General features: G+C 38.9%; 1 protein-coding gene across 3 annotated transcripts; it reads right to left on the reverse strand.

The window, feature by feature from the left end:
- Positions 1-16: 16 nt before the first annotated feature.
- Positions 17-24,574, reverse strand: efemp1 (EGF containing fibulin extracellular matrix protein 1). Of its 3 annotated transcripts, none has more exons than XM_044137473.1 (11): positions 24,394-24,573; positions 23,751-23,859; positions 23,585-23,630; positions 23,231-23,509; positions 7,231-7,353; positions 6,972-7,091; positions 4,451-4,570; positions 4,213-4,332; positions 3,394-3,520; positions 3,103-3,295; positions 17-1,763 (listed from the first exon to the last, which is right to left on the reverse strand). In XM_044137473.1, exons 2-11 carry the CDS (start codon positions 23,829-23,831, stop codon positions 1,602-1,604), a joined length of 1,371 nt encoding a protein of 456 aa, XP_043993408.1. In that variant the 5' UTR covers positions 23,832-23,859; positions 24,394-24,573; the 3' UTR covers positions 17-1,601. The 3 variants fall into 3 exon arrangements, with proteins under 3 accessions (XP_043993408.1, XP_043993407.1, XP_043993409.1); XM_044137472.1 differs by having other exon boundaries at positions 24,384-24,568; XM_044137474.1 differs by lacking the exons at positions 6,972-7,091; positions 7,231-7,353 and having other exon boundaries at positions 24,384-24,574.

Raw genomic sequence — 24,574 nt, forward strand, 5'->3', positions numbered from 1 at the left:
GAAGAATGAGCAAATCCATATTTTTACATCACATTTTATTTAACAACATAGCTTTTGCTCTTTGGAGTACAATCAATACAAGATACATATGACAAAATATATATTTAAATAGAAACTGAAAAAACAAACAAACATTAAGGCATCTCATGAAGGAAAGTCAACAGTCTTGACAGCATGAATGATTAGGTTAGAGTTTCAGGTTTTGTACAGGTCTTGAAGGCACTACGACATAATGAGAGCTGAAACCACACAAAAGGGATTTCTTAAAGCATAGCTGGGTAACTTTCTGCACTTACAGAGTGATGACAACATGTAAGTTTTTCAGTGGTGTATATTTACAGTATTTCAGCATCGAGCCAGAGCAGACACATGGAGCCATAAGAGGCAGAACAGGTAGTGAAAGATCTCTCCCTCTGCCAAATGTCTGGTGGCATTGTATTAACACTTTAATAATCCCCTGTGTTGAGCATGAACCCGCTACAGGGCAAAATACTGCAATTATCTTTTATAACGCAAGCCAGCCCGGTGCCAGTGTGACTTCTAGACTGGGACCGACATTAGAGGGGCTTGCAGCGACTCTGGAGAACAGAGAGCAGTCAAGTTGCCAAGGTGTGTTACCAAAGCCATCATTTCCTGTATGTGTTCTTGAGTTTAAGGGTCTCTGTTATTGGTTCTGTGACCTAAAGCTTGCTGGGATGGCATCACAGAAACACATAAACAGCTCACGCACATCCACCAAACCCCAAGAAGGAAAAGCAAAGGCTTTCTCATTCTTTCCCCTTCTCTCCCACCATTTCACACATAAACAAAGCTTGTGGCACACACGCACATGCACTCATCAACATTCGCACATACACAACAACAATAACTATTTTTTAAAATCTTTTATATATACATGTTTAAGCCTGCTGTGACACAGAGTTTAACACTCTCTCAACTCGCTGGGTGATTATCTCTCTTTACACTTTTGAACTGTTCCTATAGGTTTCTAGAAATTTTCACTTATGAGGCAAACTATAGAAACTTGCATCCCTGACTCCTAATATTCATCAATAGAAGCTCTGAAGTACAAAAAGTAGATTACTGTTGCATACAAAGTTGCTACCCCTGGATATTTTTTATGTGCTTAAGTTGATTTCTCAAATAATAATAATAGATGCATCAACAGGTTACTAAAAGCACTTTTAATTTGAACAAAGGCATAAATGAACAATAGGTAGAGCTGAATTCAAATATTCCAGTTAGGGTGTCTACAACCAGGCCTCTTCTCATGAGTGCCGTCACACTGTTTCCAGTTGTTTGGGATATTGCAAAAAAAACAATTTATAACAATTTATAAACAATTTTACTATAACGAGTAAAAAACAGGGACATCTTTAAAGTTCAGGGCATCCTATCAAGAGCAAGACACCCAATACTGATTATATAGCACAGATTTGGTGTGATTTGAGCAACCATATAAGAACTACTTTTGCTGGTGTTTGAATGATGCAGGCTATGCTATTTGCATAACTGAGAGTGAGAATGTATAGTATGCTGATACAGGCATTTGCTATGTTTGCTGAAACCAGACTTATGGGGGCTGCTGGGATCTCTAAAGCTCAGAAAGGGTAAGCCCCCACTATGATGGTGAGCCGCAGCAGTGAGCTGGCGCGGTAGTTCATGGTCAGATGGTGAGTGATCATCTCCAGATCGACCACGTACTCCTTGGGCCCTGATAAGGGCTTGGTAAGCACCAACATGGCACTCACATTACTGGAACGCTGCAAAAAAAAAGAGAACAGGAAGATGGTTGCTGCAGTTTATTTTACAGAAATTTTGTGTGACGTTGAAAGAACGAAAATGAACTACAATAATGATTTAAAGAAACTTCAGAAAAGAGTTACCTAATTTACAAAAATGATTGATTAATGACAAAGCCTATAATTAATTCACTATATTTTATTCACATTACGCCACTGATAACAATACAGTATGAATATGTTTTAGCTTAAGTCACATAATCAATTAGTAGTGGAACCAATCCAATCAAATTGGTGTGAAAACCGATAGTGACAATTTTCTTGCATTGGATGTTAGGCTGCTGTCACTCATCCATTCATTAACCCAAACAGAACAGCTGTGCTGCCAAAAGCCAAATTTTGTCTGATTACATGGAAACGTAAATATTTAAGTTTACAGCTACAAAAAAACCTCTACCCAATTAGACAAAAAAAAAAAAAAAAAAAAATAGACACAAAAGCTGTGTAAATATATGCTTAAAATGTGAACTGATGTAATTTTTTTCTATGTAAAAGATTATTGAAGCTATAAATGCATGGGTGAATGCTGATTTGAAAGCCTGCTGTCCGGTGACATATTTTATTGTTGAGAGACAGAAACACAGCCCCCCATTTGTTGCGTGTTTTGTGGAAACATTTAGAGCAGCAGCACTCTGGCGGAGAGAACACAGTGCAGTAGCAATAGTGGAATCACAAGGCGAAAATTTCATTTTGTTCACAGGAATATGTCCTCCTCCCATGTTCGACAGTAGGCCCAGGTCAAACTATTTCACACTGAGCTCTGTGCAATGTGCTGTGTGATTGATTGGAAGTGTTCAAATAGTTCACCTCGACTACCTGGTTTTTTTTTGTTTGTTTGTTTCTGAAGGCATTTACCGGTATCAGAGGTGGTGAGAAATTACGTACAGTTGCACAATTATTCACAAAATAACTGCAAAAATTATCAAATGGCTAAAAATTGCTAGATAGAAATTGTAAAGTTGCCCACAGAGGAGGCTGTCTACAGAAAACTATGGCACTCTCTTTGTGGCCGTCCTTTGTCTAAATGCTTTAAGGCCTGATGTCTGTTAAAGTGGGAGTGATGTCCCCAGGTGGACTGCGCCATGTGGGAGGGGTGTGTGCAAATACGAACATCCACGGGACAGTGCATCAACTGTTCGACTTTGGGTGAAGCATGGAAGAGCCTTTAGACACGCAATAATTTCATGTGAAATGGATTTTGATGCTCATTAGTGTAAAAAGTTACAGTGAAATAATAAAAATAGTAAATTTACACCTGGAAGTTGTTCATGTAACAAATATTAATCACTTTCAAACTCACCCGAAGGAAAAACTCTCCTCCATCATTCCCAGCTTTAATTCTGAAGCTGTTGTGTGTGTTGGTGTACACAGTAGTGGCCTGAATCTGGAAAATGTCCGCTGGCACAGATCGCTCTGCCTGGATGCTCATGTATTTGTAGACTATTGACGGAGGAAGACCCTGGCACTCAGACTGAGATCGACAGATACAGCGACTGCAAATACAAAAAAATTAGGTGAAAACATTTTTGAAGAACAGCTGACAAGATACGCACGACACATGAGAACAACAAAAAAGAAACTGCTCACTGACTTTTCAGAGGTCAGGGTGTAAAGAGGCTCGCAGGGGTTTCTAGGGTAACAGCGAAAACCTCCATAATAGTTCCAGCACATTTCATCATCTTGGCAGTCATGGGTCCCCATCTCACACTCATTAATGTCTGGTGAAAGTAACAGAAAGAAAATTGCCCCAAAGTCAAAAGCAGCAGGACTTCCATGCACTCTTTATGCACTCAATGAAACAGATGTTGAAGCTCAATCAACATTCAGGGTCTGTAAGTTGTAATTTGCGGGTGGTAACTGCAGGAAAACCTCCATGTCTGTAGTTGAGGAGAAGCCCCTGATGTAATCCTGCACAGGGCAGTAACTCAAGCTCTCTCAGTGAAGCAGCGTGAAAACAGAAACATTAAATGTTCTAACCATGCCGCTATTTCTGGCACAGCAATCTGAATTCAACACCTGGACGGCCGTCAGACCCAAGAGGCTGGATTCATAGTTAAAGGCTGCACCTGATGAAAGGAAAAAACTAACAGCTCTCCCTTTGAGAGAGTGCCACAGCTTCAAATAAGTACACCTATACAAACCATGATCATGCATATGAAGTTGACTGCTGCTGAAGGGCAACACAAAGTGCAAGTGCTCCCTAGCTTTTGCATAACTTCCATGGCAGTTCTGCCTGAAAAGCGGAACAACAAATGGTATTTGTGATAAAACTTGTGATCGTCAAAAGCTTTGGGAGCAGGAAGGAAGGATAAAAACTTACTTATGAACATTATTTTGTGTAAAAAGATAGTTTAGGACAGAGAAGTAAATAAATTACATAGGAGGGGAAATGATTTATGGACCACTTTACCTTGACACAACCTGTTTCCCTGGAGCTGATATCCTGGCGGGCACTCGCATGAGTAACTTCCAGGGGTGTTAACACACTGGTACTGGCACATGTAGGTAGATAAGCTGCATTCATCAATGTCTATTCAAAATATAAACAGACAAACACAGATAAAGTCTACGGTACGTGTTGAAAAACTGTTTATTTTATTTGTTCATGTAAATGCTGAATATGAGTGTGGTTTTCTGTATTTGTCCACCTTCGCAGGAGACCTTGTCTGGAGACAACTCGAAGCCGTGATCGCACTGACACAGGAAGGAGCCAATCAAGTTGTAGCAATGATGCTGACAAGAAGACTCCGTTTCGCATTCGTTCACATCTGAAACAAAAGCAGCAGTTATTTCTTTTACACACATTGATTTAATATGTTTATTTCTGCTGAATTTCCTTTGACCTGGTACTGTCAGTAGTTATAAATAAGATTTTTGCTCTGTGTCTTCATTTTGCAGAATATACAGCAGATCAATTGTCTTAGTTTAGAAACATATAAAATTATTTGGGTTATTTGGGAGTTTAATATATTACAAAGACCTATTTTGTCTCTGTAAGTTTGCTGGTTACATTCAGTTTCATTTTAAGAGATTCATTCTTTACTTAATAAGCAAACAATTAAATATGGAGAAAGCAGTGTGAAGGAATGAAAAGAAAAATATGCAAGTAATATCAAAATTTGATGACATTCCCACTCACCATTTTTTACTGATATTTATTTTGTGTGCAACAGTAAATTAATGTTTTTTGTGAAACATCTTTTTAGAAAGTCTGCTTGCTTTTGGTGTGGCACCATTTTGCATAGTGCATGTGTATTGGGATAAAAGGTGTAGAAGTCATGGTAACTCAAAACTTCAAAATGTGTTAGTTTTTCTTGTGATGTCACTGTTTCTCTCTCCCCCACCCTTCTCTAATCCAGTTGGCTTAATGGAAAATGTGTTTGCAAATTAAAGTTTGACGCTCTTCCTACAGCCTATCACTGCTCCCATGTGGTCAAATTATTCTTAGATGAATTTATCAGAAAGTAGGTCAAACTTTTATCAGTTGCCAGGGGCAGGTGAAGCAGTGGAGACGGCATTTACAAAGGGTAGCACGGGATTAAATGAAGTCAATCTGTTACTGCAGTGACATTTGAGTTGCGTAATTTAAATTGGAGTGGAATATAAGTAAGCTTTATGTGATGTCCCAAAGTTCTGTCTGTATGCTAGAATGTTCAATGTATAGACAGGCAATGTGGGAAGACATGTTGTTTAGCAACATATACACCAAAGCCGCTCAAATAATAGGCGAATATATAAAACACATAATGTGGGCGTCAACAAAGGATGACTTTTATTGAAGGTAACGGTTATTCCAGCAGGTCTAGCATTAAAGTTAGTCAAATGCAATTTCTAAAACCACCAAATCAGTTAGTACCATTTGACATGCTTTTACTTTTTCAGTAGAATGGATAGGTAAAGTGATTTGCAAATTACTGTTCTGGTTTCACTGAAAATAGATATAATTTCAGTGATGCATTAACCTCCTATAACTGGAGGTCAAAAGAGCACAGTAAAGATAATAAAATAAACAAACGTGCACACATTCAGCCTAAACACATAGAGGCATGTTGCAGCATGGATAGGGGGCAGTTACAGGTCAAGAAGGATTTGAAAGAGATAAACAACTCTCTGTCACACACTCAGTAAGTGCATTTTAGCAGAAGATGTGTTTCATGGGTCCTGGATAAAAGCATAGCTGCATGATAATTAAATTCTTCCTTCCATTTAATGCAAAGTGATTTACTATATCAATTTATTTTTTTTTTAATTGCATTCATTAATTTGAATATCTGCAACCTAAGAAAACAGAGAGAGTAAGAAAATATGGTAATATCTATTAAACTGACACTCTTTGCTGCTTATTAAGTTGTTCTAATTCAGCTTAGCTTTACTTCTTCTGTGTTTATATTTCTTGTGTTTACTTTTCAGTGACATTTGCTCAGTTCAGAAATTTTGACTGTTTTTGTAAAAACCAAAAAGTCTTCAATAGGAAATTTGACAAAATTTTATGTCTTTTTTGTTAAGTATTGAGAACTAACTGATGTAGGTAGATGGAAGGTAGTGCTGGTTACTGGGATGCCATTAAATAAATGAAAAGGGCAGAAGTCAAACCTTAAACGATCCCAAACAGCATAAAATATTAGTACTTAATCGCACAAACCAGAGACGTGCAAAGATTAGAGATGCAGTGAGAAGTGACCAGAAAATGCTAAATTGCAAAAACCTGATCTTTTTCGAATCAGTGAATGCACCATATGATATCTAAGTGTAGTAAATGCTTACAGTAGCATCTTTGACTGTGGATGCTGTTACTGTGAGAAGAAATCTCAAAGCTAGCTATTACTAGTATCAGTGAGGCATTTTAAAAAATAGCACAGAAGAGGAAGCACAGGGAAAATATTTCTGTGTGTTTTCTGCAACAAATTGACACAACTGCTGTTCATTTACACTAGAAGTGACTGAGTGGAAGAGTTGGGCTTTCAGCAGATAACAGGAAGGTGTGACCTATTACAGTGAACCTTATTTTTTATAACTTTAAACCTCTGCTGTGAGTCTTTTACATTCAAGGCAAAAAACAACATTCTCTATTCCTAATTATTTTGTCTTTGTTTTAAAATAATTAAAAGAAAAGCAGGAATTCTAATCGTAGTATCTCTAATTATAACTCTTACTTTCTTAATGACTTACCAGTACACGAGTAATTGTTGTGAGCTAATTTGTAACCAGGATTGCATTCACAGTAGTATGAGCCCAGAGTATTCACACATCCGTGCATGCAGTAGTGGCTCAGGGCACACTCATCTCTGTCTGGATTTGCAAGAGAGTCATGAAGGTACAGGCAGAAAGATAAAAAAAAAAAGTTACTGCCAAGTTTGTTCGTTTCTTAAGTGTTATTATCGCAAGATAAGTGAGAGGGAAGTGTTATTTTTTTGTGTCTGTGGCTCACCGACACAGCTGTCCCCATTCTTATAGTAGCCGAGAGGACACTGGCACGTGAAGGAGCCTCTGGTGTTGTAGCAGGTCTGTTCAGGCCCACAATTGTGTATGCCTGTTGCACATTCATCTATGTCTGCAGCAAACACACAGAGAGACTCTCAGAAGAAGCTGAACAAAGTTAAAAATGGCTGCATGCAAGAAAAACGGGGAAAATCTACAAAGGAGAGCAACATGCCTGAACTGCAAGCACGTGATAATGCATTAACTGCTTTAAACAGAGGGCTAAATCCGTGATCACTAACACCATCAAATGAAACACATTTGGGTATGCACACACATGCTCACCTGTGGAGCAGGAGATTAAATAAAGAGAGTGTTTATTCATCAGCTTTGGTTGAAGGGGAAAACACAGATCAAATCCTCTACCATTAAGGCAGCTTCTTGATGGGGGAGGTCTGTATGTCTAGCTGGGAAAAACATGGTTCTGTAAGTTATTTACTGGCAATAACTTATTGCAAGGCTCCACAGAGTCATATTTAATAAATTGAACTATTATTTCTTAAGAGTTCATTTATTTCAGAAACTTGATTTCCTAGGCAAAACACATTTATAGATTTTTGTAAACACCAATATGTTTTTGCAGCTTTAGTTCTGTTAGTTGTGCTGGTGAGCACAAGACTTGACATTAAAATGTTACCTGAGACCATCATAAAAATATTATTAAAACTGAAATATGGGGTTAATGACAAGAATGTCTGATTAAAGGTTATTTTCAAAAGGTAATTTTAATGTGTCTCATTGGAACCCATATGCTAGTTAATTGAATATGACTTCACTCATGATGTATTTGTACCTTTAAATTTTCCGTTTTTGTTCAATTTAATGAATTTCATTGGGTTTTTATCTGATAGACTAATCCAAGGTAGTGTTCAATGGACAGAAAATGCTTCCAGGCTTTTTCAATTTAATTCTTTTTTTTTTTTTTTTTTTACAAATAAAATCAAAAGAGAATTTCATTCAGGCCTGTTTAATCTGATACCCGAACATAAAATAATAATAATAAAAAAGCTACTTTCAAAAGTTACATAATTAGTCAATACAAATCCTGTGGTTAATTTATCCTCAGCATAAATACAGCTGTTTTGTGGAGTCTGAGGTTTGTCATGAAAACAAAAGAGTACACCAGTCAGGTCAGGTCAGGTCAGGCTATCGACTGCAAACCTACTAAGACATTGCCGTCCCCCTAAACCAGGGGTCTTTAGCTCCAGTCGTCAAGCTCCAGTGTCCTGCAGCTTTCAGATGCATCCTTGGACTAACGGTTCTGAACAAACTGGCTGAATCGCCTCCTCAGTAAGCAGAGAAGTTCTCCAGAGTACTAATACTGACACTGGATCTGGAGGACTGGAATTGAAGACCCTTGATATAAGCTGACAGTGGGTAAAACAAGCATTAAAAAGAAAAGCAGTAAAGATAACCATGGGAACTGCAGGGGCTGCAGAGATCCACATCTCAAGTAGGAAAGCTGGTCAGAGTTGATGGAAAGATGTTTGTAGGTAAATACCAAACTCAATGGGGCTGAACACCAGTGAATACCACAGCCTGATAGATTTTTTTTGTTTTGTTTTGCAAAATGTATTAGATGTAATATTTAATTTTCTTCCAACTTCATAATTAAGCATAATATTGTATTGGTCTATCACATAAAATCCCAATAACACGCATTAAAGTTTGTGAACGTAGCATGACAAAAAGGGAGAAGCTCAAGGTTAATTGATACTTTCAGAAATAAATACGACAAGTTATATTTCCAACCCAGGACATAGCCGTGAAATTTCTAACATTGTTCCTGTAAATAAAATTTTTCATTTGGTCTGTGCAAATCCAGAGCTTTTTCAAAACAGCTTTCTCAGCATAACCCACACACATAAATATGTCAGTAGTGTATACTGTCATCCCTGAGGCCCACCAGCACTCCTCTTGGGTGGTCTGATGCAACTCATCATATCCAGACAGCTACTGGGCATCAGTTTAACAGCATGACAGACACTTATCCTCGGTACCACACACACAGCAAGAGAAAAACTACTATTACTGCATTGTAATCTAATAACAATTGATGCGAGTGTGATTTTAAACATAAACCAGAGTTGAACTTCGTTTAAAAGACACAGAAATGCCAAACCCAAGCTTGTCAAAATGAGAGAACAAAACCAAGTTGCTGTTCCGCTAAAAACCTTGGACCCATATATGTTCATACAACTGGAAAGTTTCACATCCAAGTTCTTCAAGTCCACTAATAATTCAGTCGCTTAACCTTCACTCTTTCAATGGAATACTTTGATACAAAAGAACAGAGGGAGAGAAAAAGAAAGGGAAGAAACCTGAAATGCCCTCGACTCCAACAGGGCAAAGTGATGGCATGAATCTGCACCACAGAGGACAAAACCAAGGCTTATCTGAAGGTGCTCCACTAAGACAACAGGTGCAAACTGCACAAAGGGAGGAATGCACCCACAGGGTTTGTTGCTCACTGGACCGTTAAGTAAAGGAGGAAGATAAAAGGAGTTTTGTTCTGGAAAATCTGTGTCCTGATGTGGCATAAAACGCTTCTTGAGCAGTGCATCTATAGGCAGCACCAAGCAAAAATGAGTAAACAGTTTACTGTTCTGACATCAACTCCATATCTAACAATGGACGTGAAGCATCTAGAAATTATTGCTTCTTTATTATGTGAACTGGATGCATTCTTAAACCAGACAAAGACAGATTAAACAGGTGAAACAGAAAGCAGATACAGACAGAAGGTTTCTAACTACCTATTAAAGGAGTCAATAGCGACGTAAACTACAAATCAGCAGAAAAATGGGATCTTTCTGTTGTTGTTGTGTGAATACTGAAGATAAACACAATGTCTGAATGGGTCTAGATTGCTTGGACAAGATGTAACAATCAGAATCCTTGATCATGTCCTTGTGAGTCATAAACCAGCCCAGTTCCTGGAGGTATGCAGTGATTCATGCAGACTGGAAATGCCCTGCCCTCCAGCATTTAAAGTAAATTTAAACAAACAGAAGGCTGATGCTTAATGACTACATTTTCTCGATCTAAAGCCAATTTAGCCTCAGCAAACAGGCAGCAAACCCTGAAGCTAATGAAATGTTGCGGTTTTAGTGACACAATTGGCAAACTTCAACTGTTTCTCAAGCATGTTATTTTAGAGATGATTTAAGATGTTGGAGTGCATAACAACACCTGTGTTTGTGAGGTTGTGCTCAAGCATACCAAGTTAAAGCTATATCCATGTATACATAGCTAAATCCCTGCCAACAAGATTATTCTTTAACTGCAATTATTCTTATTGAACCCAGTAGCGCTAAAGGATTATGTGAAATCAGAATTTTTTGATAATCCCAAGGGATTTAAATGAATTGTAAAGACAAATTTTAGGTGGCATGCTTAATTCTGGCATCAAGGTGTGGCGGATGCTGTAAAGGGTGTTGGTCACATCTCTGAAAAAGTTCTATATAAATGATTTTTTGATAGATAATTGTAACCAGCTGTAGATTTGTGGATCTGCTATAAGCAAGACAAATTGTAGGTCCATTAGTGAATTCCAAAAGGTCCCAAATGGTTAATGTTCTCTCATGTGTAACAATGATCTCATTGTGATATGAAAGCAAACGATTGGCCAAGTACAAAATAAAAACCAGAAATGCCTCTAGGAACTAAAGGCCTGTTACAATAAAAAAAAATTTCTGAACGATAAATTGTCCCAGAAGTTATTGGAATAAAAAATAAAATAGTTGTTTTGAAGTTACTATTTTCAAGTAATATGATGATGGCATATTTAAAAAAATACTATATTCTTAGGGAACAGTAAAGTTTAAATTGTGATATTTAACACTGAAAGACATTTTAAATATCCAAAATAACTAAAATGTGCCAGGGCTCTGTTATGACTTAGACAAAAAAGAAATAAAAATAAAAAAAATAGGCCAATGCCGTAGTTCACCTCAGATAGTGTTTACTGTACTCGTCTTCAAGTGAAATATTTTGGATAAGCTGTGCGGCATGTTCACAACAAATGTCCAGGAAGGCTAAAAAACAACAACAACAACAACAACAAAAAAAACCAGAAGTACCAATTCATTGCAGCTCAAAAGTTCATCCTCAAGGGCCTGCAGTTTTTAGACGTGCCACAGGTACAAAACACTGGAATGAAATGGCTTAATTACCTCTATCTTGTGTAGATCAGTTCTCCTGAGCCTTGCTAATGATCTAATTATTCTATTCAGGTGTGATGCAGCAGAGGCACATCTAAAAGTTGCAAGATACCGGCCTTTGAGGACTGGAGTTTGACACCCCGGCACTAGAGTATAAATTCAGACTAACTCCCTGCAGTGCAGAGCCCACAGGAAGACAATAAACAAAAATAAACAACCACACATTTACTGCTAACTCAAATAAATGTATATCACAGTATAAAAAATAAATAAAATAATCATAATGCTACAACAAAAAAGAAAGCTGTGACCAAAAGTACAATATTCAAATTAGTAGAAAATACTCAATAAATACAACGTCCTAATGATGACATCACGTGACTCCCTCGTGGTGAGCTTTGTTCTGGAAACAGCTTTGTTTGAATATCTGAACCAGGAAAAGGTTTCACACTGAAAATTACAAGCTAGGATGGATAGATCAACTGACACAGGAACACTGTGTGTGCACCCATGATGAACCGCGGCAGTTTAAGCTGAAACCAAGTTATGTGACACATACACGTGTGCATGTATGTTTATGTCGGCACGGACTTTACTGTGGGACTATGTCACAGCTCGTGACAGCTCCTCCTTCACACAAAACAACAGAAACAACAGATAAAATGAATTATGAAATATCTGTAAACAGATTTGTCCTTGGAAAAAAAGGGCTAGTTGAGACCAATGCACCAGACTGAAGACTTTTGTCATCCAGTTTTTGGTAGAAAGAGAGATAGAAAAAATAAAAGCAATAAATCATGCAAATATAAATTATTTATTTCATTTTAATTTGTCATGCAATTAAGTGATTTATTGCTAATTGCGACAGGGTTATTTTTGATATACCCCATTATATATAAAGATCTTTATCTGGTCATGCTAAATTTGTCTGAGGAGATTTGAAGGTGGATGCTTTCAGTTTGAATTTTTGTGTGATGTTTAAGACACTTATTTTGAAATAAGAGAGGAAGTAGTATTTGAGTTGTCATGCTGTTTTGACAGAGTTGGCTTTAAATACTTTGTGACTCAGGTGGAACTGAAGATAGCCCCATCACTTTTAAAAAGCATAAATAAAATGTATGTTTTAACACAGTGAAGAATGTCTCCACGTCTTCTCCTTATAAATGTATGCGTCAATCACCATCAACCTTCACATTTCTCTGTGCTTACATTACTTAAAGAGTATAGAAAGAATGACTTTGAACAACGATTGTGTAATTTTATCTTGATGACAAACTTTTCAGATTTTTATTTTTTGGAGATGTCAGATTTTTATTGAATGATTTTGGGGGTTTTTTTGGTTTTTTTATCACTGTGCATACCAGGCAATGGGAGACAGAGGGTGGGCATTGACCTCTATGAGGTCCTTTTGGTGGAGCCCCTGAGACGAAGTCCTTAAACTAACAGAATCCTGCTGGATCTGGATCGCATGCAAGAAAATGCCATTCAAAGAAACAAATGTGGCAAACTGTATGTGGTTTAAATATAAAGATGGCAGTTCTAAGGAAATTCTGTGCGTGGAAAAGTGAGAGTCATCTTCTCACTCCCTCAAAAGTAAGCCTGGAGAACTTTAAATAAAGACATATGTGCTGAATGAAGTCCAAAGGTTCATTTTCAAGAATATCTTGTGGTGACTGCTACTTTGTCACTAAACCTCTAAGAAGCTGCCAATACAAAGTTACACAAAAGTTCGTGTGTGGGACAGGGTGGGGTGGGTATTCCACACTGTATCGTTCCCAGCTCCCATAAAACCTTGACCACTTGCCACATGCTTTACAGTTAATACAGTTTACACGAGAAAACAGATTTTACTGAAACAAGCCATCAGGAGTGATGATGTGTTGCGTGTGGGGAAAAATGACTCCTTTCACTGAGGTCAGATTTTTTTTTTTTTCTATTCTTCCTCTTTTTTTTTTTTTGGTGAAATTTATTCAGCATCGCTTACAAGTTCCTTCCAAGTGCGAGCCTGCTGAAACATCACAGGGAAAGATAAGCCTGTCCAGCAGAAGATGTGAAAGGAAAGAATGAGGAGAAAGGGTGGAGGCTCTCTTCTTTTTTTTCCCTCTTCTTTTCAAACAAAAAAGGGTTTTTTTAAGATTTGAAGCAAGATTTACGGCTGTGTGTGCTTATGTGATGTCAGGGTTAAAAACTCCTTGCTTTTCAGGGAGATTAATTCTAAATGCCTCGCGGGAGCAGGGGGAGTAACGGGAATGGCGGCAGCTCAAAGAATGCGAGTGTGTGTATGCGTGTGCGTACATCTGAGGTCCTGTTTGAGGTGCTCAACAAATGGCCTTTCTGCAGAGCTGTGAATGTTTTATAGAGTGGGTTGGTTCAGAGTAAAGAGCTGCCGTTAAAAAAAAAAAAAAAAAAAAAAAGAGAGAGAAGATAACAAGTATCTGAAATGGGTACTGGACATCCTTTGGCCTAAATGCTAAATAGATTGTTGTCTTAGTGACATTATATAACTTGCTGTAATTATCACTTGAGAGCATTTAGTCCTGTTTTCACTGAACCACCGCAATGGAAAGCAGGAGCTGTTCCAGGGAACAGTTGGAGGCATCCTGCTGCTGTTGGACACAGGCTCCGTTTCCCCTCTGGATTATTGGATAATTCAATCTTTGGGAAAGCAGGGGGCAAAATGTGTAGCGTTAATAACCCATAAAATTTTACAACATTTAATTTATCAGCACGTCCAACACCATCCTGTGAGTGGCTGGTGTTGCTCAACCTCGAGCAGCTTAACGCAGTCAGTCGCTGCACTGGGCAACTTCCTGTAAATTTGTGTATAATTATCTCTGTAATGTAGTGCAAGCGAGTTCAAACAAAATGAAGTGGGGAGTGGGGGGTGAATCAAATAAATTTGGTCTTATACTATGCCAAAAAAAGGGCATGAAGCATTTCCTTATTCCCAAGATTCCCCTGTCATCAGGCACCGATCAAGAGCAGCAAAAGATGTAGTTACTGTGCCTTTTCAAAGTGTTCAAATCCCTTGAACTTACACCCACACGCTTTAATGTATTTTATTTGGATTTGAATTTTTATTTGGATTTTTCAGACTTGAGATGAGGAAGGAAAATTCTAGATTTATAAACGTTATAGCCTCAAATAAAAGTAGACATTGTGGGTATTTTTCTTCTAGATTTGAACATAGGCACTGATTCAAGAAGTTCAGTATCAGTCAGATTATATGGCGAAGCTCAAGTCTTGCTACAGACCGCAGACTAAATTAGGTCTGGCCTTTAACTAGGCCAATGTAGCACATTAATATGCTATAATGTAAACCACTTCTCTTGTAGGTCCCTGGTAGTGGTAGATACCCATCTACCTTTCTGCACAGTCAATATTCACGGAAAGAAACCTTGAATCTGAGTTCAGCCATTTTGGCACCCTAACAATAGTTTTCTCAGGTCACCAGAGTTATTGTCATTGAAAGAAAAGAAAGACAGAAATGAATAAACAGATTAGACTGATCATAGAAACGGATGAATCAGCGTGCAAAGCATGCACTCTCGGACCTCATGCAAGTGTCACCCGACAGAGCGAAAAATGGTGATTTATAGCAGCTCTGTTACAAATCACTATTTCCTTCCATCATGAGGTAAACGGAAAGATCAACACATGCGAGCACATCAGAGGAGGAAGCAGCTGGCCGTTGGACAGGCACCGACCTCGGGGAGGATAACAACATCAACATTAAGCACTCGCACCGAGGAGGCACGGCAAAGCTGCTCCCACTTCAGTTCTCTCTGCCTCCAGTAATGTGATTGCAGCAAAGAGCCAGTGGCACACCGCACGCATTAACAGCGTACTGCATGGCAGCCCTTCACTGACCAACAGGAGGGACGCCTGCATGATGGTTTGATTATGTTAACCGAAAAGAAAGGCACTGTTGTCCTCTGTCTGGCAGCAAGGCAACCCTGATGAAGTACTGTCAATAAGGCATTAAAAGAGGATTGTTGGGAGTATGTGTCCAGAAATGTCTCAATAGATTGTAAAATCCCTTCTGTTTTACTCTTTGATATACAGTTGCTTGCAAAAGTATTAATATTGCCTGATTTTTTTTTTACACATTTACCTCATTTTACCCATTATCTTCAATATAATGGCCATCACCATTTCATGTGATGGTATATCAGATGAAATCATAGGATTTCACGTGATCACAAACTAGATCACACCGATAAAGATCTGAACATCCACCCAAACTGACAGTGTGAGTCAAACTGGCATTAATCAGAGTGAAAGATCTATGTCTAACAAGAATCTGTTGGCTAATAAAAAGTCAAGCAAGAATAACTAATGTTTCTGAAACTCTGGCCTAATCTTTTACAAATAAAACAGAAAAGAAAAACATCTCATATTCTTATTAGTATGTCAGACCATAACATTAAGAGCTACAAATCCACTACAAGCTCAAATGACAATGAATACAGTATGGGAGATAAAAATTATGTCACCCAGAAACATATCAAAGTTTAAAAATGAACAAAAATAAATAAATCGGTTGGACAGGACTGTAAATACATTAATAAAAATAAAAGTAGGGATGGGTGTCATTTTTAAACCACATATTGTTTAATTATGTTTTGCCATGTCATCACCAACAAAATATTTTCTTTTATTAAACTTGACAATTCCTTGAACATCTTGGGGTCAAAGTTCAAGGCTTTATTTAGCTTTTAGCTGACTAGATGCAGTCACCTCAGCTACTTCATGCTGATTGATGTCAGTTAATTGCAGACCTTTTGTAGCATTATTATCAGGTCATTGGTACAATATTTGCATAGCTTTCATGTGAATTTCCTAGCAGTGGGCGTTATGCTATACTGAGCAACACTCACAGATCATTTACAAAGATGGTTGCTGCATGAAAAGGTGATTACTAGCTGATTAATTTACAGATCTCTAGTTGGCCAAAATTCTGCTTGCTTCCTGATATAATAAGTTAAAGCTTATTGTGGGCAAGAATATGAATATGAACATCTATAAATATGAGTAATTAACAATGAATTGTACATGTTACTGAGGAAATTAAGGGTTTTAGAATAAATGCAGCAAATGTGCAATTGTAAAGGAGTCAATAGCCAACCAGCCAGCTGTAGCCGCAAAGCCTCTACTAATGAAAGGCAACGTGGATGTTGCAGCTAAAGCCGCAGTGCAACAGGTGCAATGAAGTGGACAAAACAAATCCCAGGGCACCATAACGACTGTCTGTACATACCTGCATACAGATCCAAGACAGACAAAATCATCCGTCTGACAGCCAAAGGAAGACGGAGGCTTAAACAATAATACTAAGGTTTTACTGGGACAAAGGAGTGCCTTATCATTTAACCAACAATGAACTGTGTGAACCAGTTGTATTTAATTCCAACTTAGTGGAGCAAAAACGCATCTTACTTCATACCAGCACCAGGGTTTCCAGGATTATGTTTGGTGTGTTTGAAAGGTTTCCTCCCTCTGCAATAATGCTTTCTATCTTGGTGAAAGTTTTGAATAAACAAACACAATCAGATTAAAAATCTGAAGGAATTTCCAGGAAAAAACTAGAATGACTTTATTCACATGGATCGCAGGGAAAGACTCCCGAAAGGGCTTTGTGTTTGTGGACGCAAACGTCAGGATGACACAGCAACAAGCAGGACTGTTAGGAATTAACTGTAAAGGTCAATTCGTGGCTGCTGGCAGCTCCTTCTCAAGCTTTGCAGCCACTGCTTGTTCTGCTTTCTGCATTCCTGCTTCTCACAGATCGATCTGATCCTTATCTGTACAAAGGTGGTGAGGCATTCCTACCATCACAAAAGATGGGAAAAAACGGAGAAAAAAAACCCCCACCACTGACATTCCAGAGATATTCCTCCCAAGTGCATTGCATCTCTGAGGAAAAATAAATTTTATTGCCTGTGCTTGGTCTTGTTCGGAAAAGTACACAAGTTCTCCATCACACAGAGTTTAAAACTGGCATACTTGAACATACTTAGAAGATGTTTCCAACCACTTCCAGGTGAGAAGCTCCCAGATGTAATTGAAAGCAGCCAGGCACGTAGGTGATAACACGGCTACATGACCTCAAGAAACCAGACAGCCAAACAAGAGTGACAAGTTCCTTCATGCCCAATACTGCAGCGCATGAGCATCTAATTTAGACATGAAAAAGTAAACAGGCAGCAGAGGGGGTAGGTAAAGTCAGGACTTATGAGCAAAACAACATAAACCACAAAGTGTAAAACATGACATGTTTAATTTTCTATACCATTAAAAACACGGCTAAATTATGCGAGTCAAAATTTCTGTGCACAAAAAAAAAAAGAAAAAGACTTTGTTTGAAAAAGTATTTCTTTAGATTCCTCCAGTCCAGTCATCATTTAAGTAGTTTTACTGGAAACAGTAAAAAAAACCCATTAAAAATCAGTCAGAAAGAGCTAAATAGGTGTGTGATGAGATCTATGGACGTGATATTTTAGGGTATTATAACAACAACAAAAACAAATGTTAACTAATGCTAGGTACATTTTGACTGCATCATTGAATTAAATTTTAATTATGTTCTATTGGCCAAATGTGATTTAATTTTCCGCATTCGTGGACCTTCAGTTGCAATTTTATCTTCTGAGGTCACTGCAGGTTTAATCTGGTTTCTGTCGGCTTCATTGTAGAGCACAAAAATAAGCGTAATTTTCCTCAACTAAAATATAAAATCATGATAAAGTTTTAGCGCATCTTACACTTTTAGAGGAAATAATTTCTTTGCACTTAAATCAGGAACACAAGTTCTGTTTTGCATTACAGAGAAACAGATTTACTTTAGTCGTTTGTAACAGCTATGGATTAAAACTCATTGGGTATGTTTTGCACAACTAAACTTGTGCAAGAAAAAATATGTTGCACAAATATTGATACGCTTTGAACTTTAACAGATTTCTGCAACTTCAACAAAGTTGCAATTGACCTCTTGGCTGCTTTTCCGTCCTTGCTCTCCATGCTCTTCTTGCAAATTTAGATGAATGGCCACGTCTAGGGAGGTTTGTAGTTGTGTTACTCTGTTTTCATTTCCAAGTGATGTACTGTACTGCTCTGTTATGCATTTAAGGCATCTCATTTTATTTTATTGCATCATTATAACGCTGATTTACACTTCTCCATAACTTTATCTCTGACCCAGTTGAAGTGTTCATTGATCTTTCTGATGCTGTTTGTTCAATAATGACCTCTGAGGTCTTCAGACAGAAGCTTGATTTATACTGAGAATAAGCGACAAACGTGGACTGCTTAAGAATCAGATGACTTTTGAAGGCAACTAGTTACACTGGAAATGATTAAGGGCAAAGCACAAAACAAATTACACTTTTCACACTTTTATTGGTAAACAAAGATTGTAAAGATTGCATATTTTTTTGTATCCCTTCACCCAACTATGCATGAGTTGGTCTATCACAAAGAAATCCTAATAAAACACATCAAAGGTTAAGTTTTTTTTTTTCCCACCAGGGGGTCCTTTTTGTGGGCTCTAGTGTCCCTTTTTTCATAGTAGGCTGGCAGGAAAGGAGGAAGGAGAGTGGGTAAGTCATGAAGCAAATGTCGTCAGGTCCGGGAATCGAACCCACGACGAGGACTGAGGGCCTCCAAACGTGGGGCGCGCTAACCTCTACGCCACCGGAGCACGCCCCAGGTGAGGTTTTTTTGTGGAAATATGTGAAATAGTTGAGGCTGTATTAATATCTTTGCAAGACAATATCAATCTGTCTGGATCAAATCTACCTGCAATATGTGCATTTTGTTTTTATATACTAATGAAACTCAATCATTTTTATCATAGCTCAAATCATTCTTGGTTTTATTGCATTTTTGTCCAGAACAAACAGTTGAAGAAAAAACAATTTAGCAAATAAAGTGAGCAGGATCTTAAGTGCAGTTATTTCCATGATTAGATCCCTGTTCTTTTTTCTTTTTAGACTGTCGCTAGATTGCATGCATATAAAAAAAAAAAAAAATCTTATTTGAGTTGCACTATAATTTGAACTGCCTCCTTAGTAATTACTGAAAGTTTGTGATTACCACAAGTGCCTTTCACTTCCCTTAACATCTGATGGGTGACACAGCACATCTGATGGACAGCCTTCATTTCCAGGAGAATGTGATCTCACCTCTGTGCACAGCAAACCACTTGTGAGCATCGACTGGCGCCAGTGTGCAGCGTGTGGAAGCAAGCACCATTAAGCCGTCACACATACAGCAAAGCCTCTCGATGTCTCTGTGTGGCTAGAGGGTGCTGCCAGCTTCCTGCATGTGTCACTACAACAACACACACTCGAGCTCCTGTTCAAGCTCAGCCCAGACGGTTTTACAAACAGCTGCACACATGTGAGGGCAAATTGAAGCAGCAATCAAAAGAACATCAGCAGGCTGAGGAACGTTCTTTGTTTTGTGGTTTGTTTTACTTCTAATCAGCTTAAACAAAAGTGCGCTTTTGTTTGAGACTATAATTTTCTAACAATTTAGTTGTTTTTGGCAGAAAGGCGGCACATTAGATTTAGCCAACCTTTTTTTTTAAAGTTTTTTATTTTTTTATGACACTGGTGACCTTTACCCAACAGTAGATGGATAGAAAGAAGTGCAGAGAGAGAAGTGGACTACGTGCAGCAAATTGTCCAGAGCCAGAAATCAAGCCGACGACAACTTAGTGGACGACTGTAGCCTCTGTATATGGTGCGCCTACTCTAGTTCTGAACTATGTGGCACTCCGATTTAGCTGATCTTTCAACAGCTAGCCACAAACCCAGGGGTTGGGCAACGAAGCTGGTGCTCCTTGGCAGGTTGTCTACGGCACTTCTGTGGTTAAGCACTGAGTGTCAGCCTTTCATCCTCCCCTTTACCCTACCTGACTCTGCACTCTGGGTTTCCTCTGCTGAGTGGCGAGTTAGCAGGGAAGAAGCCTGATGTAAGCGCTATTTGATACACTGAGGTTTCCCTCTCCATTGAAGGTTAATGGGAATTCCTTCGCTTGCAAGAGACGTAGCTGTGCGGTACAAGAACGAAAACAAAAAGATGATAATGCCATGTCCAAGAACAATTGGCTGATTGTGGCGAGTTGGAGGTAATGACAGAGAAACCAGAGACTGATGTAAACAAAGATTATATCAGCCTCCAGCACAAATATAAGCCCACATAACAGTGAGAGACGCCATCCATTTCAAACTGGAGCCGTCTCAAAGCGCTAACGCTGACAGCAACAGTCCATCTTTGTTTAGCTCCAGCCGAGCAACAGTTCACCACTGAATGGGTCTCCGCCAGCTTGCTTATGTGGTTGCTTTAACTGATATGCTGCCATGTTTTACACTCCAGTAAAACCTAATTGGGTTCCAACTCAGAAAAACACATAAAGCAACTCACACGTATCGTCGCCCCAGGTGTAAAATCAAATTTGTTGCTTTCACTAGAGCCGTGTGACCACAAACCCCACCACACAGCCACTCAACCACACGCCTCTGCCTGCTGGCGAGAGGAACTCCTCACAACTAACACTTTGCCTTACATTGTATTTATGGGACTATACCTCACATATCTCAACAAAGGAGAGGGAAAGAGACTCCCTCTATTCAGATGCTAAAGCGGGTGTCAGTGTGTGAGTGTGCAAACGAGACAAAGAATGAATCTTTCAACCACTCCCCATTTCAGAGGATCAAAGAGACTTGCTCAAACACAAGATCACACCCATGCCGTCTCTCTGTGCATCTCAACCTCGTCGAGACCCTGCTTTAGATGCAAAGGCTGCACATGAGCATACTGTTTTCTTGCAATATTGCAAAATCATCTGCTTGATTTTTTTTTTTCTTTTTCCTTTTTTTTTCCACCCCCTGAAGCGATGTACTTCAACACTCAAAACAAGAGGAATTTTAGACAGAAGCTGAACCATGGCCAAAAACATCACGCTGCAAGCAAGCAAAGAGTTTAAGGAACATGACATCACAGGCAGAAGGAGTGAGAAGCTTGCAACACATCTGGCAACTACGCATAGTTGAGCTGCTGATGGCTGTCAAACAGATGGATGAATGGTTCACCTTTCTAACTTGGTTTATGGAGGCTCTAAAGTAGTTAGAGAGTAATTGTCAAATACCTACAGTGACAGGGAGAAGAAACCTTTCAACGTCTGTCAGAACAGTTGGAAAAAAATAACTGAGTACAACTTCTCAGCTCCCATTACGAGGGACAGTAATTAATCAAAGGACTTGATTTGATAATTGTCCGACAGTGTGGCCACCTCTAAATCAGCAGGAGCAAAATGGATTATTATGCCAAGAATCTGCATTACCAGGAACCCTCACACTCCACCGGACTTTGACATCCTTTCCACCGGTGGTCGACCCATGGAGGAAAAAAAACAGATGCAAAACGGGCTGCAGGGTTATTGGTGGGAAATATATATTTCCTAATCAATTACTGGAAATTAGACCTGGCTGATCTTGTAAAAAAAATCATCAATCATTGGTCGATACAAAAATCTCGATATTTGAAAAGGTATTAGTAGACAAGTTTGGGGAAACAATTTGTTTAGCGCAGTTGGAAAACAGTGAATTGCCTTAAAACGTAAAAATTCCTCCTGGTGCTTTCTTGGAAACTACAAGAACTTTCAGTAAGACAATTATTTTTACCTTTTATGTGTACTTGTGAACAGACCAAAAATGCTGAATTGGAATACAGTGATTTGTTTCAAAGAAAAACAATTTTCTGTTTACTTCCCGCCTTCATTGTAAGGGGATCAGCCAGTGGCTTCCGTCCGCAGCGTGGGAGTGGGATGAAGTGGGGGGTCTAATCTCTATCTTCAGTGGTCATTGGGCAAGAATCATGGTACACTTTGGAAAAGTCTTCAGTCCATCACAGGGCAAGATATTTAAAAAAATAATAATGTAAAGCAGATTATTGTCTACCTGTCAGATTATTTTGACAGGTAGACTTTCTTTTCTTTTTTTTTTTGAGTCTTTCTTGCACACATACCAGAAAAACCTAAATCAAACAGAACAACAAATTTGAGTAATTACATTGTTCTAGTTTCAATAACAATAATCTACCACTTATTGCATCTAAGAAGTCGTTTGATTTTGGGATTTTGGGTCACACTAATAATAATAATAATACTTAATGATAGTGATTCAATATACTGTGCAGCTATAGATCAAAACTGTTTAAGTAAAAAAAGGAGTAAAAAAAAAAAAATGTCAGCATTCGCCAAGATTTATAGTTCTTGGTAAAACTGAGGCATGGTGCATTCACTGACTGGAAAACATTTAGACCGATTCAGCTAAAAATCCGCCAATTTCTTGTTGCATCACAACTGCAATTTTCAATGTAATGGACAAGGGAGAAATCTATGTCGGAAAATGTGTCCTTCAGAAAATGAATCCGTCAAGTTGTTCCTGGTAGTGGCTGTTTGTAGTATCAAATTATAATGTGTGCAACGTTGGTAATCATGAAATACTTTTGTCACTAAAGAAAACACATTTGTGAGGCTAAAACAAAAGAAACTAGAAAAAGAAACCACATTTTCTTGTCTCATAGGTGGCGAGAGGTCTGAAGTGCAAACACGACTTTAAACTACAATCCTATTTAATAGGATTGGTAGAAACCATTTTAAAATCATTAAATGACATATTAAGCAATAACTTTTTTCTTTTATATTGGGTATCTGGAAGTCAGTGCTTGTCAACTCAGGAAAAAACAAATCTAATGTAGCAGTTGTTTTGCTAAGCATACCTCTGCAGATGTTCTGCTCATCAGCAGTGAAGCCACTAGAACAGCGAATGGTTTGGCTGGTTTGAGAGCCCCTGTGGCCCCCCGTATGCCGAGTGTGATGTCCCTGGTTCGGTGGGACAACAGGAACCTGGGGGACCTGCTCGGGCGGTGGAGGTGGGTCCACCTCGTTTGTAACGTAGATGATGGCGCTCTTGGGAAGGCAGAGGTACCCACCGAAGTGGTTGACACACTGCATCCCTCCTTTACACGCATCCTCCAGAAGTTCACACTCATCAATGTCTAACAGGAAAAAAAATGATGTAAAGCAACCTATATGAAAAGCTGAACAAATGAGACAACACTGTCATTGCTTACCTCTGCACTGCTCCCTTACTTTGTCATAGGTGTAGCCGTCTGTGCACTGTGAAGACATGCATGAGGACTCAGGTTTACATTGGATAGACTTATTTCTGCTCACCGTTGGAAAACTTAAAAAGAAAACGCCAGGCTGAGCTACACACAGACTGGCCACATCACTCACTGAGACTGTAACGGGCTCCTCGGTCTCCTGAGACAGAACCTGCGTGAAAACCGCACACAGACACACGCAGACCCCCAACATTTCGACCCAGTTTGTAAGAAGAGAGGCGCTGTAACAAAAGACAGGGAGAGTAGGGGAAGGAGTGAATCATTTTCTGTTCGACAAGCCTACAAGTTTTAATACCAGTTATTACATCACTTGATGGCATTGCCTAACGAGTCCCAACATCTCCCGCTGCTGGCTCGGTGTTTATGTTGGCACAGGTCCAGCTGAAATGTGCGACTTAAGCTCAGTCAAGTGTTTTTTCTGCTGTTTTTCTCCAAAAGGGGATTAGAGCGTACACGCGTAAAGCGCGTGCGTAAAACTCGTCTTCATGTGCCAATAAGTGTCAAGATCATGAGCAAGCTCTGGAGCTCATGTTAGGTTGTGGAAAATGTATCCTTCAATAATTAGGCAATAATCACTTATAACCTCAGGTATTTTTTTTTTCATTGCATGCTTCAAAATAAATTAAAAACTTTCGAGACTTTTCAAAGACAATTTCTCTAATTTCGCGTTTTCAGCAACTGTCACAGTATTGCATTAATCGTTAATAAACGAGAAAGCTGCATGCATCGCGCTTTGACAACCTACCTGCGTTTACCTGCGGTTCTTCAACTCCTCAAGCGGTGCTGCAGAAACCGTCTTCGGGCTATGCAGTTGCGAACCTGGACGTGTGGCTTTGCCCAGCAGTCTGGCCGCTACTGTGTAAAATGAGCAGGGGATGTTAGATGTTTGAGGGAGAACAAGGTTGTGATGAACATGCTGTTTGAGTACAGTGAGGC

Source organism: Gambusia affinis, linkage group LG13, assembly GCF_019740435.1.
Source record: "Gambusia affinis linkage group LG13, SWU_Gaff_1.0, whole genome shotgun sequence".
Taxonomy (NCBI): Eukaryota; Metazoa; Chordata; class Actinopteri; order Cyprinodontiformes; family Poeciliidae; genus Gambusia; species Gambusia affinis.

What these genes read in the sequence shown, in the direction of transcription:
- efemp1 (XM_044137473.1), bottom strand. Translation starts at nt 23,831, where the DNA reads ATGTTGGGGGTCTGCGTGTGTCTGTGTGCGGTTTTCACGCAGGTTCTG. An exon ending in GAATGGGGACAGCTGTGTCG is followed by an intron (nt 7,092 to 7,230) that starts GTGAGCCACAGA and finishes TTGCAAATCCAG; the next exon opens with ACAGAGATGAGTGTGCCCTG. An exon ending in GGGAAACAGGTTGTGTCAAG is followed by an intron (nt 3,521 to 4,212) that starts GTAAAGTGGTCC and finishes TACTTTCACCAG; the next exon opens with ACATTAATGAGTGTGAGATG.